The sequence below is a fragment of the Neltuma alba genome, unplaced genomic scaffold, assembly GCF_004799145.2.
Source record: "Neltuma alba isolate B1F8T4 unplaced genomic scaffold, ASM479914v2 tig00003731_pilon, whole genome shotgun sequence".
In the NCBI taxonomy this organism is placed as follows: Eukaryota; Viridiplantae; Streptophyta; class Magnoliopsida; order Fabales; family Fabaceae; genus Neltuma; species Neltuma alba.
This window is the reverse complement of record NW_021633409.1, coordinates 46,632-62,089: the sequence shown is the minus strand read 5'-3', so window position 1 is coordinate 62,089 and position 15,458 is coordinate 46,632. Positions and strand designations below refer to the sequence as shown.

The following is a 15,458-nucleotide window of genomic DNA, read 5'->3' as shown; positions in this document are numbered from 1 at the left end:
AATTTGATGGTATGCAAGCTAAACCGGCAGGCACTTAAAAATATAAAGCCATAGGAATCAACTTCGTCAAACTATATATAGTGTCACATGATCAAAAGCAGAGTATAATTTTCCACTCAATGCCTTGAGTTTATAGCGAAAGGATTATTCAAAAACGAGGCATAAAGCAGCAGAAGACAATGTCACTAGTATTACACCCAAGCAATGAATCACATTTAGGAAAACAAGCATTTAAAAAGGTCACATGATATGAGAACTGTCCCCGCGTGGGGAGAAATTATATTAATATCTTTCAGTTTTCACTGTTACAATCAAATGAGAACTGCAAAAACAACTATACTATCTAAGTAAATTATAGATATTAATGCCATGTGTAAAACACTCATCTTAATTCCTGTTTCAAAGCGTGTAAATTCACAGTACCACGTAGCAGTTGACTAACAATAACAGAGAAAATAAGAAACAAGAAAGCCAGAAGGTCGATTCTTACAAAGTGGAAGTAGTGTCTATGCCTGTATGTAGTGATACATGTGAGCAAAATTCAAACATAAGTGGCGGTCTCTGTTATCCCCCCAGCCTCCCCAACCCTTAAATCCAGCATTGTACCCAGGCTGATTTTTATAGACGCGCACTTCCCAGTCTGATCCAATGTTAGGAACCTTGTCCTGTTCCTCTATTTGAATGTTAACCATGCCACTGTCAATGCAAACTTTGTTCTCCCCTTGACCCTGATGCAGACCACATTTCCCAAAGTGAACTGCACTAGTCCTTGGACCTCGTAGTGTGTAAACAGGACTGCCAAATGAGGGATAAACAGTTGCCCACATTGTGATATCCCAGTTGTAATCATCAAAAAAACAAAATTCCCTAGCCTTCATGTGTATCTTCCTCCAAACTGTTCTATTAAAGGAGTAACCCACATTTCCCATTCTTTCTGCGATCAAGCTTTCCCATCCTTCTCCTCTTGAGTTCACATCAGAAGGTGCCAAATTTGCAGCATAGCAATCAGAACATTTTTCAGACTTAAGTGAGATTAGCATCTGTAAATTGCGATATGCATTCGGAAATATGAAGTGGTCCTCTTCAATGAAAAGAATGTGGCCAGAATGTTTCCTTGTTTCTTTCAATCCATCCCAAACTGTGTTCATCATCCACCACCAATGATGCTTCAACGAAACAATTTTTGGTGAGCGATGGTTGCCATACTGATCAGGATTTCCTATGCAATGCTTTTCACTAGCATCATCTTTATCCTTACAGTCAGAAGGCGAGACTCCAGGAAAACCATTAGAAAACAGATGAGGTGAGTATGGAGCATATATCTGTTTAACTTGGCAAAATCTGATTCCATCAATGATCCTGTTCATATTCTCAAAGTAACCATCATGACTAACAATTAGTAAGGTCTCATTGATACCCTCCACCTTTGAAAGGCTGTCAACAACTATTTGGAGATATTGAGACCGGTTGTGAACATATAGAACAATAATTATATGGTCGTTGGCCAGAGTTGGATATAGATCCAGGTTTTTTGGAGGCAACTGGTTTCTCTTTTGCAGCTCCAAGGATAAGTCATTCTGTTGGGGTAGGTGAGAGTTGTATAGCTGTCTAGACTTCCAGACAGACGCTTTGCCATCGTCAGCTTCATTTATAGGCAGTGTTTCAGTGGTTGATCTTGAATTAGATCCGAGAACGAATTGCAGTAGTATAACCCCAGATAACGTAATGAATACCACATATAATAGGCGGCGCAAAGCCACATCTCTGGAAAAGGGTTTTTTGCTTGGTGCCATAGAACTAATAGAAAGGATTTAAAGAAACTTACAAACAGAACCAATCATTTATTGCTTCATTAAAATTATCACGGAAATAGCTATCTGCTCAAATTAGGCAAAAATCCATTACTAAATATCCTTCAAATGTCAAATTGAACTAAGCACCCTAAATCTAAGATGGCCCAGATATTGAGATTGAAGCAGACAAACCAACTTCTAGTCGAAGCCCCGAAACTGATCTCATAATCTATTCTTTGCTCCCTCAAGAAGAGACAGACGCACAAATCAAGTTGCTTGAAGTAAAACCTGCAAAACCTAAGTGGAGAGTTATAAGGACAAAGAAGGCGATGAAATCAAGCGAAGGAGAAATTGGAGACAGAACAGTGGTCGGGGAAGAAGTACGACGACGAGTGTTTGGGGAATAGAAACGTAAGGAAAAATCAAACATAACGAAGTTGCGAGGCATCTGATCGAATTGCCGGCAATTTCACGGAAGGCAGCAGTCACTGCAAAGAAAAATACCTTTGACTGACTGAAAATGAAAAGTCGTATCGTATCTGTTATTTCTTTTTTTCGGGTAATAAAGTAGTATCATATCTTTATTTTGGACCTTTTCTGCGGCTTAGCCTCTTTTTTTTTCCCCCAAAAAAAATCGTTCATTTTACAGTCATGATATCAAGAATAATATAAAAAAATTCCATATATCTATATATAATAACATGTACTTCCCCCACGTTGTTTGCTTCAAAAAACGTGCATTATTTTCTTTAGAACGTGGTGAAATCTAGTTTTTCTAATAATAACAATTACTAATTTAAATGATTTATGTATTAGATATATCTATATCATGATTTATTTTAAAATTTTTCATATAACCTTCGTTTATTTTATTTATTCATAGCTCTCGTTCTATATTAAAGTTAGTGAAGATAAGGGTGCAATTTTAACAAAATGGTAATTAATATGCTTTTAAACTTTAAAATGGCAAATAAATAAAATGAATTTTAAAAAAATTACAAGGCATGGTTGCCTTAAAAAAAGCCAGAAGAAATAAACAAAATAAAACTCTGGTCCAACTAAGCCCAATTTGCATTCAAATCCTAGGACCTAGTTACGAGCATACTCACAATTTTCTTTTCTTTTCTTTTCTTTTGTTTTTTTTGTTGCTCTTTTTTTTTAAAAATAATATAAATCATAATGGAGATAGGATTAGAGGTGTTCATGAAGTCTGGTTGCCCGCTATGCCTGTCCAAGCCTGCAAAAAAATGCCCAGTCCACTCTAAAAAAAAAATGGCCCAAAATAACTATTGGCATGTTCGGACTGGGCAAATTATTGGACAGGACTGAGCATCAGGCACGATATGCTTCCCTACCCATTTGGCCATATCCACAAAAATATATATAATTTTATTTATATATATTATTTGCCTCATATTTATTTCTTGAATCAAACGCATTGTTATATTAATATTCAGTGTTCATTATACTTATTTATTTTTAAATGATTTTGAGAGTTAGAAACTAGAAAAACAATTAAGTTTAATAAAATATACAAATAATATTTTTTTTTGGTCATGTTCCACTCCTCCTAACTACTACAAAAAGTAGTTTCATAGTATATTAACTAGTAATAACAAAAATAAGGCCAAGTTTCCATTTTAATATAAAGACACGTAAAACAATTTAGAGGGACATATATAATTAGTTAATTAATATAATATATTGACTTGTTGGGCATGAAAGCCTGCCCTGCCCAGACCGTATTTGTCCAACCCGAACTTAATAGAGCTTTTCATGAGTAGAGTCGGGCAACGGACTGCATTTTTCAGTCCGTTCATTCTTCAAGCTGGGTATCAGACAAGTGTCTTACCTTGCCCAACCCTGCCCATGTGCAGCCCTAGGTAGGATGCCTCCCCTTGTCCATTGGACAACGGTTTGGGCCTAACAATTATTTGAAACTGGGTATCGATTCGGTTGGGCTTAATAATGGACCTTGTTTGTTGGTTTAATTACCAGATGGGTTTAGGCCCAATAAACAAAAGTGGGCTTTCATAGTTGAAAATGGGTTTTGAGTGATGGTCTGTTGGACAGAAATTTGGGCCTAACAATTAATTAAAACTGGGCGGGGATTGATTCGGTTGGGCCTAACAATATAATGGACCCTGTCAGTTGATTTAATTATCAACCTGCTGAGGCCCAATAATGAAAAGTGGGGCGTGTACATTTCTTCGCCATCAGTGGGCTTTCATGCTTAAAATGGTTGAGTTTAGTAAAACTAGATTGATAAGCCCAATGTTGTAGCAAAAAAAACCGAATTGATAAGCCCGAAGGCATACGGGAGTTCTGGATTTGGGGTATCGATAAGGAAAAGTATAGGCCCAATATGTAAAGACAGAGTTTAGAACCAATAAAGAAAAGTGGGCTTTCATACTCAAGCGCCCAAGCTAACATAAATTAAAGGTTATACCTTTTTTTTATTTATTGGTAAATAATCTGGCTTATCTTTTTGAAGTAATATCTCCCAAGTGTCCGCATTTAACACCCAATAATATCTCAGACAGGATTATCTCTAATAAAAAAAATACATGCACCTAAAAAAAAACACAAGTTTCAAAAATTAAGTTGTGATTGTGAATAACTGAGATATTGGTTTAATTAATAGCGTGACCTGTATGATTTCTTTTCTTTTTATATTCATATTTTTCCATATTTTTTTATGACTATTTTATCTAGATCAATTCATGAGGGAAAAATAATATAGAGTAGATTCACAACGTATATCGAGCGCATATGATAAATTAAGCAGGAAAGCATGTTATGAATTTAGGGAGAATTCGGGAAGCACGTGGTAGCATTTTAATTACATGGGGGGTGAATTAGTGAGCCATTCAATAATTAGTTAATTAATAATTAAAAGCTTACATATTAATGAAGTAACATTAATGTTGTTGTTGTTGTTGACCATTCCTTTTCCATTCTTCCTCCAACATTCATGTGATCACATGTGTCCCCCATGTTTCTCTTCTGATTCCCCCCCCCCCCAAAAACTCCACTCCTCAATTATTTCATGCAATTTCGGTTATTACAGTTAAAGGAGTTAGTTGCGTATTCGTTTATATGAATATGAAAAATACTAGTATAATAGCAGGCTAAAGGACAAAGTTTCAAAAGGAAAAACAAGATTAACATACAAACATACACATATTTTAGTACAATTTATAAGTCAAACCCATTATATATTATCAGGTCCTTTTATTTTAAAAAGAATTTAATAGTGAATATATAAAAATGATGGATCAGTTGAAATCGTATATATTTGTGAAGATACATAACATGACTGATTTTATAATATATAGGTAGTTGAATTGAAGTTGAAATATTTTATGGGGTTGGGAGCAGACAGGGATTGGCCTCAATAAATAGGTCCAGCACGTTGTAACTTAACTTCTGATTGCTTAAAAGAGAAATCTTCAAACCATAAATAGATTCATTGAACTAACGGATAAACTGCTCTTTTAGATCCACACCTCAACACACACTCAAATCAAAGTTATCAGAGTAGATAATAAATGGTGTCGTGGGATTTTTCATTTTTGATTTGAGCTCAAAAGCTGTTTCAAAAAAAATGAAAATGAAAATTTCATAAGTGCATATAGTTAAGTAATGATTATCGATTTACTCACAGTGTGCATAATTAGATTATCAAATCTTTAAATATAACTTTTTGATTGCCCATAGATAGTTTATTAGATATAACCCTGTTCCAAACACAGTTGAACACTAAATATAAGCATATCTCGTAGTAAATATTTAAATATTGATTTGTCACATTGTAAAAAACTAATTTTTTTTGTTAGACTTAACCTTGGTTTGGAACCTCTCCTTTTTCTTTTTCATCCTCTTCCCTTTTCTTTCTTTTTTAACCATTAGATTAATACTGAAATATTAAATTATAAAAATAAATAAATAATAAATTACAAATTATATTAAAATTTAATTTTAATGGTTTGCAAGTGCACTAAATTTTTAAAATTTTTTTTATAAATAGTTTATAAAAAATTAAAATCTAAACCGTTGAAATATGTTAATCTAACGATTAAAAAAAGAAGATGAGAAAAGAGGATGGGAAGGAAAGAGGAGAGGTTCCAAACCAAACTGAGCCCTATAAACAGCTCTGCATAGAACATAAGTAGTCTTAATAATCACAGACCCATTGGTTAATTAAAGCATATATTAATAAAAATATATGCTTCCATTCTGATTAATTAAATTCATGAGATCTTGCGGCATTTAGTTACTTATATATCTCTGGCTAATCTTTTGAATATAGTCAAGTCTTGACTGATCATATGAGATGGATTAAGCTCTATATCGATCAAACCACTGATATTAATGACATACGTGTTTCCTAAGCAATACAAACCTTAACTTACAGCTAAGCCAAAAACTTTTCATTAAAAACATTTTTAACAAAACATAAAATTTAATCATTTGTTCGAGAAGTCTAATTAAACTCCACGTAATATATGGAGAAACATGTCTATTGTCGTGTTAATACATACAATTATAAACTAATACATCTGCAAATCAAGTATTACACATGATCTTAATTTAGTACTCCGATCTCTCTAGTACTTATAAGCTTTAAATAACTGATTTATGTATAACATATATAGTTCATATTAATTAAAAATAATAAATAGATAAAAAATATTTTTTGTTTTTAAATAAGCTCTTATAATAAATAAATAAAATAAATGAAAAAATATGTAAGGAGACAACGTCAAATTAAATCTTATAAAATTGATTACACAACTCTCTAATTTAAAGCTTATAAATAAGAACAGAAAGTATCAAGAAATGAGAAATCTAATTAATCTCTTTCCCGATTTGTTCTCGCATGGATTCATAATGGGAGCCAACTGAACCAGATTGAGCCAAACGTTTAGACTTCAACTTTAAGATTTTTTTTTTGAAGGAAAAAAAAGAGGCACGATAATAAATATTTTTGTCGAGCCCAATTATAAAATCTACTATGGTTTCTTTTTATATCATTTAATAATGAAGACGTGATCTAAAATTAAAAAGAACTGAGCTTCATTTATTTTAAACTTCATGATAGGCTTCATTAGCCGAATCTAATTATGGGAAACCGTGTTATAATTATCTGCAAATGATGCGGCGGAAGAACGCGAGGCCCCCCTGCGCCTTTATATTATAATCAAGTGTCGTTTTAATAATTCATGCGGTATACTCATATCTTAATTAATTGGCTTTTCTTTAATTAAAATGAAATTAGCAGAATTTAAACTCGCCTAGAGATTATTCACGATCAATAATCTCTTTTTTTTTTTTTTTGCATTTCTCGAACCTTCTCATATCTCTATTTTTGTTTTTCATGATTAGATTCTTCCATTATTGTGGAATATTTATTAAAGAAGTAATTCAGAAAAAAATCAACAAAGAAAAATGAAATTATTGTCCAATTCTTAAAATAATTTCTTTAATAAATAATATTTGTAATGTACAAATGAATCATGGAGGAAAAAAAATATAAATAATAATGATTGGTTGGTTACGTTTGTTATATAACGACCAAATTTTGGTCATACCTCCCTAGTATTTATATATTTATTTACGCAGAACACTATGATTAATTGCGTCACATGCAAGAGGTCTGGTATAACGGTGTGTGTGTGTGTGTGTATAGATCGTTCTCTATAAGTTGAGAATAAATTATTATTTGAAAGTTGATTCGTTTTCATCCTTATGTTATACGTATAGGTACGTAGTAATTAATAGTTGGCAAAAAAAAGTAATTAATAATAAATCCTAATTAATTTGGGTTTGGAATTCAGGAAATATTTCACTGGTCTAACACTCCCAACAAAAAACTGGGTAAGCAACGTGACGCCTAGTGAGTCAAATTAAAGCTGAAGATTTACACTATGCGACTATCGATAATCATGGTTTTTAATGTATTAGGATTAGGTTGTCATGTGTTTTTTGCATGTGGATGATATATAACACTTAGCTTGCTTCGATTTCAAATCTAAGACATCTGATTAAGCGAGAGTTAGGTTGGTTCAAAATATAAAACACTTCTAAAAGATCAATTAATTTATGGTACATACCTTTCCATTAATTCCATATAGTCAAGTTTTCTTACCAAGAATGAGAGCAAAAGGGGCTAATATATTCAAGTTACTTAATTAGGGTTACTTTTGGGAAAAAAGCAAATTTCAGAAAAATTTATTAAAACTTAAACAATTTTAATGGTCCTTTTAATCTTGATAAGGTAACTATTATTTTTTAAATTCTTGTCTTCTTACCTATCAAAAAGAACTCACATGTCCTGCGCCCATAACTTGATGAGATGGTTATTGATAACCTATATTTAAGACCAAAAGAAATTATAGTACTCATTCGGTCCTAAATATAAGATCCTTTTTATAATATAATTTACACACTATAAAAAGGTTCTTATATTTAGAACCAGAAGAATACTAAAGTTAACATGTATTACTTCCGGTCCTTAATATAATACTCCTCTAATCCTAAATGTAAGACCCATTTTATAGTGCAAATTGTACTACAAAATGAGTGTTATATTTAGGACCGGAGGAGTACTTTGTTTGGCTTTTATTAGTTATAAATATAAGAATCCAATATATTGTCTCTCATATTATTTTTTTTTTAAGATAGTCTTTTTGATAATAGTAGTTCTAATCAATAAACGTAATTAGTAAGGATATTTTAGAAAAGACAATACATATTTATTACAAATAACTAACTTAACTTATTTTCTTAATTTACTCAAATTAATCAACTAACTCTTATATTTAGGATCGAAGGTAGTATATAGTAAGAAGTCAACTTTCGTATAGAATTGCCCATTTTAAACTTATTTTATTCATTAATCTTGTGTTTAGAGAAGTGAACGAGGGTCGGTGGAAATTAAATATGCTCGTGGAAATGCTCATTTTGTTAAGAGGGACTTTAATGTGTTTTTAACTTTTTATGACCTCCTATGCAATTAATGCAAAGAATTTTTGTATATTGACAAAGGTGATGATGAGCTTCAAACTCATAATCATCGAACTTTAATTTTTTCCTTTCTATAGTTTTCTTAATAGCATTGGATTTTTTATAATAAAAAAGGCACCGAAGCAGATAAACTAGCCATGTTCAGGACTATTCATTTTATTTATTTTTAAAAGGGCATCTGTATTTATTTAAGCAGATACGATTATTCGAAATATTTAATAATCCAAGAGGGACGACGACGCGTGTATTATAAAATGGTTTAGAGGTACATATCAATGATTGCTTTTTAGTGCTGCTAATAAATTGAGTCAAATAAGGCATTGCAAAGTCAAATCGAAATGTCATGAGGCTTTTTTAGATATATGAAATATTCCAAATGGGATTTTCAATAATATATATTCTCTCAAATTTATTTTATTATTTCTTTAATTTCTCAACTTCTCATGCTTCCATGTGATCCGGTGATCGATCTTTTTGTTCCTATGATTATTCAAGTAATTAAGCATAATTTCTTCCTTTCGTATTGATCCCGATCTCCAATACATTCTCCTAAATTAAAACAATGATTATGTGAAATGTGCCATCCACTTAGAATAATAAAGTTAAAAATTTTGAGACGATCATGATGAAAGATATAGCTCTTTAAATTATGATTATGGGGCTCCCAATCGCAATCTTAAGGATCCATCCACGGGTTTTGATTGATACTGCCTATGAACATATCTTATTAACTATTTGAAAAACTTTAATTTGGCGGCAAGAAGTAAAATTATTCTCCATTCGTGATATAAATTTTTAAGATAAAATAGAATTTCTTGTTCATATAATTATTTCATTAATAATGAATATCATGCCGGATGCCCAATTACGAACATGATCAAGTGATGGCACGTTTTAAACCAATTATCTCAAAAAATGACCACCTCCACCAATTTTTATAGAATTACCAGTGATGAATATAAGTTCTATAATCTGGATTGAGTTATTAATTGCTCAGAATAAAGTAATTCGAGGCTCGATTCATAGACTGGCAAGTTTTTAAATAATTAATTAATGGACAAATTTTATTGGGTCGAGTGTGATTAAACTTAGTCTAGTATAGAACGAAGTTTTACATCCCATTGAGTTAGGTCAGAAAAGAAGTTTATAATAAACATAATTTACACACTCGCCAACGTTTTAAGATTGCCCACTTCTTTATATTTTGTTGCTACAGAGCCAAGTTAGACTCTTCGCTCTTTTAGAATCCCGCAGTTAAATTATTATACGAAAATTTTTATCGTAAATGATTGAAGTGAGGAGCATTTTTTATTTGACGGCAAACGAAAAGGAAAAAAAAAAGTACCATTTGATAAAAAAAAACAAACATATATTTTTATAAATGATTAATTTATCCACTAACATCTTTATCTTATGCCAGCACTAAAGTCAATTTGAGTGAACTTAATCCCAGATAAAAAAAAACATCTTTATATTATTACCGTATGGCGCGGTGCTTATAAACTTTTACTAATCCCAATATATGATCCATGGACAGGACTAAAAATTCCTAACATATAGAAGAAGACTATAGGTATGAAGAAAAAGATGGACAACAAAAATGAAGAGAACTGTATATGTTCGGGAAATTAAACGGATAATATAGAAAAGAGTGTGGTAGAAGGAAGGAGAAATTTTCATATATAGGAATGAACAACAAGCCAAGGCAGAATGAAAGGATGTGCAGGTGCACGTGGGCAGACTTACCACCAAACCCAGAAACCCAACTACGAAACTCGAAGCAAGAGAGAGATCAGCTTGAACATTGAAGATGAGAAGAGAAAACAGTATTGTATGTATGTGAGTCCATTATTATTTAGCGTACACATTATCACTTCTTCCTCTACCAGTTGCATTTGGGTGTTGAATAGTCCCAAAAATAGACCCTCTCGTCCATCTCAGTGATTTATTTATTTAATTAAATTCCCTCTTGGACTTGTGTGAGTGTGTGTGCTGCTACACAACCCAGTGAATTGCTGGTTCCCATGCATCCATTTCATTTATATTCGCAATATAATGTTCAAAATCATGTGTGCTCCCACCAATTCCAATAATCCCCATTGGGCACGATATTGTTAATTAATAATAGTTTAAATTTCGTAGTCATGAATAGTGGCTAGCCTATGAATTGGGTGAATCTAGGAGTCCATGTTCAACTCTTCATTCCACACGCCTATCCTCTTCATCATTCCCTGGATTTCCTGCTTTCATTTCACTCCATTCATGCCTTTATTTCACCCTCCCTTCTCACAGCTTGCCATTTCAAAAACACCAACACGCACACATGTATATACTTTCAATATGAATATCATTTTGATCATTTAAAAATAAAGAAAGATGTTAATAGTGATTAGTTAGTGTGATTCAAATTGTTTGATTGATATCATCATGGATAATCATAGATTCCAAAGGGTATTTCAATACACATTGTTAAAGAGAAAAATTTAGAGGAGCCAAATAACTAAATTAATTTTGTTTATATCTTCAAATTAATTATCCAGCTGTACAGGTATATTAAAGATAGGAAGTAGTATAAGTTCTCCATCCATTAATATGATCATCTTGTCTCTCACTAGCTATAGATAGCTGTATCCATGCATGCATACGTGCCGCAGTATCCAAAAGCATATGATCTCTGCCGTGACCTTCGAAAAATCTACCGGCAATTAAGTGGTACTGTATATATCTTATATTTTTTGGGAGACAATTTTGTGAATGCTTATATTTTTCTTTAATTTTTAACTTGATACTTATACTTTTTTCTCCTTTAATTAAATTCTGTAACCTTCTCTTGTTGGCTAACGATGCTGACAAAACAAAATTATAAGACTATCAGTACTAATAAAACAAAATTAAATGATTTAATAAAAAAAAGAGAAAATGATGTAAGTAACCAACTAAAAGTTGAGGGGAAATAGCGCACCAAAAAAAAGTTGAGAGAAAATATAGATAGTTGTGAAATGGTTTTCCCTATATTTCTTAAAGAATGAATAATTCAGTTTTGTTAAACGTGTATAGTATTTTTATTAGTATATACAGAAACCGACTGTATAGAATTCCAAAAGCGGCTGCCCCTGATCATGACTAAACTCAAAACTTCTAAAACTCCTCGCCATCCTTGCTTGAACTAAGCTGTCAAATTACGTGCCTAAATTAATGAACACCACGAGAGGAATTATTAAAAAGTATTCTCAACCTACGAGGCAGAGGGTGGCCAACGTTACGTTCTTCGATTTGGATAAACATCGGTGGATGTTAGTAGTAGCACATATCATGAGGATTTACATGTTGGAATGTGGGCAAGATCATATCATATATAGACATTCTCATGAATATTTCTGGGGACCTGAGACCGAACTTCATCATCAAATGTGTTGTACAGCTACACACCTTTCGGTTTTCTGCAACTCCAATAAAATTACTATCGTGATGTGTGTGTGTGTGTGTGGAAGGACGTAGTCCAGTAATAATTTTAATTAGTTTGGTCACGAATTTCGTCGTCTTCATTCTATTAGTTCAATAATGGTAATTCGATTCTAGAGCTAGACCAACATACCTTCGCAAATATTGAAAGCTATATTTTATCTCTTCACATTTCAAGTTATACATGCTTACAATAATTCATGGGTTATATGTACTTCACCACCAACTTCCCTCCAATAACCCCTAAAATATGTATCTATCTCAGTTCAAGCCTCATGATATTCGTATACATTAGACACCATATATCAACACACACACACACCACACACACACACACACACACACACCAGCATAAATTATACATGTTCTTTCTAAAATGTAAACGGGATATAGGTACGTAACACACACACACAAAGTTGACCCAGTACACTTTATTATATAATAATTTTTAATTATATGCAAAGTTACCTGATATAATTATTATGAAATGTCTTCTATCTTCTTAATATCTTCCTCGCATGACATTTTTTATTTTTATTTCCTTGAAGTTATCATTTTTTAAACAAATTATTATTTTAATTAATTAACTGGCACATAATTTCACATCTGTAAATGCTATACATTTAAAAACAGGGGCTAATATTATCATCACAGTTTGATCCAATTTTAATTTCGATCCTTATATTAAGGACTTAGTTTAGGAACTAAAATCAAAACTTATTAAAAATATAAGAACCATCCATAAATTAAACTCGTATAAAAAATTATGAGATCAAAACTAATATGAATCAAAAGAAAAACATTTCATTTGGAAATTTAAAAAAAAAGGCAATCATGTTTCATAATTTATAACATGCATGGGGTACTACTATTGGGAAGAAAATGCTGCAAAAGTAGGCTTGAGCTTGACCCATCAATGTCAACTTGAAAACTTGTGAAGATCGATTTTGGCCTCAGGAAGTATAATATCACAATTGACCTAACTCTGCAAAACATCTGGTAGTTTGCTTTAAAGCATGGTACTGTAAGAATCCATATTTAGTAAGAAATTGCGTTTGGATATGTGCATACAAGTTTGGGGATTGCTTGTAACACAAGGTTCATATTTTTTTTTTTGCAGCATTAATAAACTAGTACTCCTCCGATCTTTAATATAAAACACAATTGTTGAATTGGTTTTGGTCCTAAAATATAAGACTAATTTATCATATTTTACTCTAAAATATTCTCTCTCAAATTAATAAAGATGATTATGATATTTTAGGAAAAATATGTCACATTTCTTATAAGTAACTAACTTACCTAACTTTCTTAATCTACTTAAATTAATTAAATGAGTATTATATTAAAGATCGGAGGAGTATATATATTGCACAATGTATGCGTGGCTGAGTGGGATAATTTTTACAGCGTCAAATCGATCATATGATTTTGAAAGCTAGTTCGTCATACTAACTTTTAAGTATATAGGCACTTTTCATGAAAACCAACAAAATTTACCAACCTTTTTGAAATGTGCTGGCGTCATCATGTGCCTAAATTGGCAGCAAAATGATTTTGACAGCTTTAAAATAAAACCTTGGTAAAGGTCGATCTGCTCACATCTAGTCTCTTAAATTATTTTGTAATATATTCAGTATTTTGATATATTTTTTAAAAGTATCTAATGCTTTGAAATATTTTTTTGTCTTGTTGTTAGATGTATGAAAAAATATCTTAGAGTATTAAATACACTTTAAAAAATATTTTAAAGTACTAAATGTATAAAAAATATTTTTAGATGTTAAATGTATTTAAAAATATTTTAAAATGCTGAATATATCACAAAATATTTTAAAGTGCTAAATATGCTATATGCATCTTAATCCAAAAACTTTGATGAATAAAAATAAGTGGATTATTTTAAAAGACGAATGGATTTTTTATTTGAATAATTAGTTAGAATTCAACAATTTTTTAGACGAATCTAATTACTGAGAAAGTTGTTGGATCGATAAGCTAATCACAGAGTGACCCGATTTGAGGCTACGAGACTGAACCATGGCCTTTTTAATTTGACCAGTAATTTGCAGGACTGGGTTAATTATATTTGTTTTTTAATTTCCATTAATATAATAGAGTGTTGGTTAATTTAATTGACTACGCAGAGAGATTTATATGTGAATGTATCAAGCTTAACGAAAATCATAGCTTATGTTGTTTTGTATAATATTCATATCTGCCGCATGCAACCCACAGGATTATCATTTGATTTGGGTAACTAATCCCCTCATATTTAATTATCGTTTTCAAATGTTGTCACATGCTTCCTCTCATATCCCCACTACTTATATACCACTATATTTATTTTTTTTCTATATGTTGCTATTTTTTTCTCTCTCTATATAAACATTATAAACATATTTTAAGAGTTATTAATTACTAGAAATTAAGTAATGAGTTGTTAACGCAGATCACCCGTTAAAAGTCAGTAAAATGTCTCAAAAATACAAAGTAGGGATGCAACATGGAATCATGAATAAACACCTAATGAGTATTTTTTTGGCTAAAGTATACTTCTAGCCTTTTAACTTTACGTAATGTTTTATTTTGGTTTCTTAACTTTAAAAAATAAACTTTTAGTCCTCTAATCCTAAAATTATTAACAAAAAATGATGATATTAAGCTCTTAGCTGATAAAATATTACTAAATGCTAGCATATTAAATTTAATATTCAAAACAACTATAATTATTACAAAAAATCATCATTTAAGACTAAGAATTTTGGGGTTAAAAGACTAAAAGTATAATTTTTAAAATTAAGAGACCAAACTCAAATCTTACTTTAAGATCAAATATATATTTAGCCGTGTTTTTTCCCCCTTACTTAATCTCTAATTTCAAAAAAACTTGCTTCTCATTTGTATATTACATCGACTCAATTTGAATTAATATAGTCCCGTGTTCTCATATGTAAATTCCGGAGATCGAAAGGCCTAATAAAAATATTATACACCATTTTTACTAAAAGAAAAAAGAAAACTATTCTACACCAAACACTGTTTAGAAAATTTATTATTATTAAAAATATAATATAATTCTAATAAAAAGATACGAAATATGAAAGCAACTGTCACAAGGTTGTTTTCTCTCTATATATACCCCTGCCATCCTCACAAGCTCTTCAAATCATT

General features: G+C 31.3%; 1 protein-coding gene across 1 annotated transcript; it reads right to left on the bottom strand.

Moving 5' to 3' along the window:
* Positions 1–245: 245 nt before the first annotated feature.
* On the bottom strand, positions 246–2,283 carry LOC114742384 (alpha-1,6-mannosyl-glycoprotein 2-beta-N-acetylglucosaminyltransferase-like). Its single transcript, XM_028930657.1, has one exon. The coding sequence runs from the start codon at positions 1,791–1,793 to the stop codon at positions 507–509; it is 1,287 nt and encodes a 428-aa protein (XP_028786490.1). The 5' UTR covers positions 1,794–2,283; the 3' UTR covers positions 246–506.
* Positions 2,284–15,458: the final 13,175 nt, after the last annotated feature.